The sequence below is a fragment of the Lampris incognitus genome, chromosome 20 (assembly GCF_029633865.1).
Source record: "Lampris incognitus isolate fLamInc1 chromosome 20, fLamInc1.hap2, whole genome shotgun sequence".
Taxonomy (NCBI): domain Eukaryota; kingdom Metazoa; phylum Chordata; class Actinopteri; order Lampriformes; family Lampridae; genus Lampris; species Lampris incognitus.
Window position 1 is genome coordinate 1,822,116 of NC_079230.1, and position 5,000 is coordinate 1,827,115.

Genomic DNA, 5,000 nt, shown 5'->3' on the forward strand with positions numbered 1-5,000 from the left:
AGACTGCCCCCTACTGGCCCTCCAACACCACTTCCAGCAGCAAGTCAGTTTTCCCTGGAGGTCTCTCATCCAAGTGCTAGCCAAGCCCACACCTGCTTAGCTTCCGTCATTCGGCAGAGCCAGGCCGCCGGTATGGTATGGCTGCCGGCCGCCGGTATGGTATGGCTGCCGGCCGCCGGTATGGTAGGGCTGCCGGCCGGTATGGTATGACGGCCGGCCGGTATGGTAGGGCTGCCGGCCGGCCGGTATGGTAGGGCTGCCGGCCGGTATGGTATGGCTGCCGGCCGGTATGGTAGGGCTGCCGGCCGCCGGTATGGTATGGCTGCCGGTATGGTATGGCTGCCGGCCGGCCGGTATGGTATGGCTGCCGGCCGGTATGGTATGGCTGCCGGCCGCCGGTATGGTACGGCTGCCGGTATGGTATGGCTGCCGGCCGGCCAGTATGGTATGGCTGCCGGCCGGCCGGCCGGTATAACGTTCCGTTAACATTATAGTTCCGTCTTTCTCTCAGGAAAAGAAGATCAAAGGAGGCTGAACTAAACGACAAGAACGGGCAGTTCCTAATGGGTCAGAGTGAGTTTGGCTTACTTCCGGCTTCTCAGCCTGTCAGTCTTAACACGTCCCGCCAGACGCGGTTGTGGTTCGATAGAAATGTGTGTCCACATTGTCTCCGTCTAAGTGCTGAACGTGTGTGTGTGTGTGTCCGCTAGCCATGAAGGTTTACATCGACCCGTTCACCTACGAAGACCCCAACGAGGCGGTTCGAGAGTTCGCCAAGGAAATCGACGCCACCTTTGTGAAGATCGAGGAGGTGATCGGAGCAGGTGGGTCTTTCACAGCGGGAAGTCGCGCTAAACAAGTCGTGAAGAGGGCTTTGGCTATGGCCGATTTGACCTTTCTATTCAGGGAAGTAGTCCAGCGGCACATCAGTTATGCTGCCAGCAATGTAGCGACTACTTCCGGGTTACTTGGGCGTGTGCGTCTCCGCTGCCTTGACGTGGTTCAGCCAAACCACGTTATGTTGAAGCCTGTCAGGGCGGGAGTCCGGCGCATTCACACTGCTGGGAGTCACACTGGATTATTGTAACGTGCACGGATAAGAAGACACGCTGGCCGCTGGCTGCTGGCTGGCTGGCGGGTCTGACCCTTTAGTCGAGCGGTTAGCGACGTCTCCTGCGGTGCGGGCGGTACGGGTTCGCTTCCCGGCCGCGGCACTTCCCTTGGTTGCCTTGTCCCCCGAATTCGCTACATTATCTCTGCTGCTAAGCGCGAACCGGGAAGCTATGGCTAACATGGGTAGCATGGCTAACATGGCTAGCATGGCTAACATGGGTAGCATGGCTAGCATGCACAGAGCACCGAGGCAGTGGTGCCTAACGAAAATAGAGACCGTGAATTCATTCGAAAGCTGGCGTCAGACTCCGGCGGCCTGTCCAGGGTGTCTGCCCGCCTGCCACCCAGTGACTGCTGGGATAGGCTCCAGCATGCCGTCACCCTGAAAGCAGGATCAGCGGTTTGGATGACGACATACATGTGCACATATTGCGGAAGCACACAGTAGATTTGAAAATAGATGAGATGGAAATACAATAATACGACATAATAACAAATACAAATTCTATTGTAAACCAACAGATTCTTCAGATGAAATTGTTCTGTTCAGTAGAAGATTAGAAAATAGAATACATGTTCGTTAGATTGTTAGGTTTCTTATATTATGACATAGCATTAGACATTTTACAGTTTTAATGTCTGTGACTGCCTGCCTGTCTGCCTGCCTGTCTGTCTGTCTGAGTATCTGCCCGTCTGTCTGTCTATCTGGGCGTAGGGGAGTTCGGGGAGGTGTGTCGGGGCAGACTCAAGGTTCCCGGTAAGAAGGAAAACTATGTGGCCATCAAAACACTCAAGGGTGGATACACTGAGAAGCAGAGGCGGGATTTCCTGTCAGAGGCGTCAATCATGGGTCAGTTCCAGCACCCCAACATCATTCACCTGGAAGGAGTGATTACCACTTCCTGTCCGGTCATGATCCTCACTGAGTTCATGGAGAACGGAGCCCTGGACAGTTTCCTGAGGGTGAGAGGGTCTTTATGTCTTTCTGTGTGTCTTGTCTCTCTGTCTGGCTGTCAGTGAGTGATGGACAGTTTACCACCTGGCTAGGATGTTGGCTGTGTGCGCGCGTGTGTGTGTGTGTGTTAGGGGTGCAACGGTCCAGTTAGCCCACGGTTCGGTTCGTACCTCGGTTTTTGGGTCACGGTTTCGGTTCGGTTTTGGTACGTGTTTTGCATAAAAAAACAATAAAAAACAAAATTCTCCTATTTCCAAAATTCGCTCTTTATTTTGCTTATATAAAACTTCAAGTATGACTGTTGTATATAACAAAAACACCTGTAAAAATGTAAACGTAACACTTTCAAATGTTAAATTGCCTCTTAGCCTCGAATACTCTTACACTATACAGTAGTATAACATGTATATAAAACATTTTCAAATGGAAACGTAACATTTTAAACTGTTAAATTGCCTCTTAGCCTTGAGTACTGGTACACAGTGTGAGCGAAGCCGCCTATCTGTGGTCCCAGTCCCTCAGTTTCTTTGATCGCGTTGACAATATTTGATGCGTTGTCTGTGGTGACTGGAATGCTGCTCACCTTTGACCTCTCCACCTTCCACTCAGTCACTGCATCTCTCCGTTCGCCTGCCAAGTCAGCGCTCGTATGACTTTCATACGGGGGACGAGTTGGCAGGCCTGCGCTCCTCCTTTCCCAGGTCAACATATAGTGAGTGGACCGTCACGGTGAGGAAACTCGTTGTTGGGCGAGACGTCCAACTACCGGTGGTCAGTGCGAGGCATCAGGTGTTTTAGCCAAGTCGTCTTCAATGCCTTTGCGCGCTGTTTCATAGATGGCAGGAATTACATTGTTGGTGAAATACGTAAGTTGGGGAGGGAATAACGTAGCGCGGATGGAGCGTAGGCATTAGCTGACGAAAGCCCACATCTCCAACCACTGAAAAGGGCTGCATGTCTTTAGCAATGAACACCCCCGGGGGCTGCACGGGTTAGTGTTTTGGGTTTCTCTGAGTTGGCGCTGTAGGTTTGTTGGTTACCTGTGCGTCTGTCCTGCTTCCAGAGAGCGAGACATCTGGGTGGTGCTGACGGAGATGCCGGCTCATATTGGAAGAGTTTCCACTTGCGTAGTGCGGGACATGGGTCAAGCAATGCTTGCAGCACACAGTGTTATTTCTGTCCACTGTGTTGTCTCCTTCATCGTTGTATTCAACAGCAAACCCGAAATGTCCCCAGATTTGTATGAAGACGGTGCTTCTTCAGACTTGTCTCTCTCTACTCCTCCACTCGCCATGACTTTGTTTCTGCTTCTAGAGCTACCGCCGTCTTTTCAACTCGACTGTCGGCTTCAGTTACAAGGGGGGTGGGGGGTGGGGGGCTAACAGTGACTGGATATTGACTCGTGGGACGGGGTTTTCTGCAGCAGTCTGTCTCAGCCTGCCTGCACACAGTGAAGAATCCATTCTCCGGCAGGAAGAAACGCCTGTCAACTATTCACGCACATTTTAACTGCAAAACCGAAAACCCACCGTCCATAAGGGCGGATTGAACCGTACAGGGCGGACCGTACGGTTCGGCTTTACGTTGCAAGCCTAGTGTGTGTGTGTGTGTATATGTGTCTATTACTACTTTCGGCTGCTCCCATTAGGGGGCGCCACAGCGGATCATCCGTTTCCATCTCTTCCTGTTTTCTGCATCTTCCTCTGTCACACCAGCCACCTGCATGTCCTCCCTCACCACATCCATAAACCTCCTCTTTGGCCTTCCTCTTCTCCTCTTCCCTGGCAGCTCCATATTCAGCATCCTTCTCCCAATATACCCAGCATCTCTCCTCCACACATGTCCACACCATCTCCATCTTGTCTCTCTTGCTTTGTCTCCAAACCATCCAACCTGAGCTGTCCCTCTAATATACTGGTTCCTAATCCTGTCCTTCTTCATCACTCCCAGTGAAAATCTTATCATCTTCATCTCTGCCACCTCCAGCTCCTCCTCCTGTCTTTTCATCAGTGCCACTGTCTCCAAACCATACAACATAGCTGGTCTCACTACCATCTTGTAAACCTTCCCTTTAACTCTTGCTGGTACCCTTCTGTCCCACATCACTCCTGACACTCTTCTCCACCCACTCCACCCTGCCTGCACTCTCTTCTTCACCTCTCTCCTGCACTCCCCGTTACTTTGGACAGTTGACCCCAAGTATTTAAACTCATATGCCTTCATCACCTCCACTCCTTGCGTCCTCACCATTCCGCTGTCCTCCCTCTCATTCAAACATCTGTATTCCGTCTTGCTCCTCCTGACTTTCATCCCTCTTCTCTCCAGTGCATACCTCCACTCTCCAGGCTCTCCTCCACCTGCACCCTACTCTCACTACACATCACAATGTCATCCACAATCAGTCCACGGAGACTCCTGCCTGATCTTGTCCGTCAACCTGTCCATCACCACTGCAAACAAGAAAGGGCTCAGAGCCGATCCTTGATGTAATCCCACCTCCACCTCGAACCCATCTGTCATTCCAACCACACACCTCACCACTGTCACACCTCCCTCATACATATCCTGCACCACTCCTACATACTCCTCTGCAACTCCTGACTTCCTCATACAATACCACACCTCCTCTCTCGGCACCCTGTCATATGCTTTCTCTAAATCTACAAAGACACAATGTAACTCCTTCTGGCCTCCTCTATACTTCTCCATCAACATCACCAAAGCAAACATCACATCTGTGATGCTCTTTCGTGGCATGAAACCATACTGCTGCTGCTGATCATCACCTCTCCTCCTCTTAACCTAGCTTCTGTTACTCTTTCTCAAATCTTCATGCTGTGGCTGATCAACTTTATACCTCTGTAGTTGCTGCAGTTCTGCACATCGCCCTTGTTCTTGAAAATCGGTACCAGTATGCTTCTTCTCCACTCCT

General features: G+C 51.3%; 1 protein-coding gene across 1 annotated transcript in view; it reads left to right on the forward strand.

The window, feature by feature from the left end:
- LOC130130818 (ephrin type-B receptor 4b-like) overlaps positions 1–5,000 on the forward strand; it is a 122,243-nt gene that overhangs the window by 95,386 nt on the left and 21,857 nt on the right. Inside the window, exons 13-15 of the mRNA XM_056300655.1 lie at positions 512–573; positions 711–824; positions 1,829–2,076. Of these exons, the coding sequence (XP_056156630.1) occupies positions 512–573; positions 711–824; positions 1,829–2,076 (424 nt within the window). The remainder of the gene's footprint in view (positions 1–511; positions 574–710; positions 825–1,828; positions 2,077–5,000) is intronic.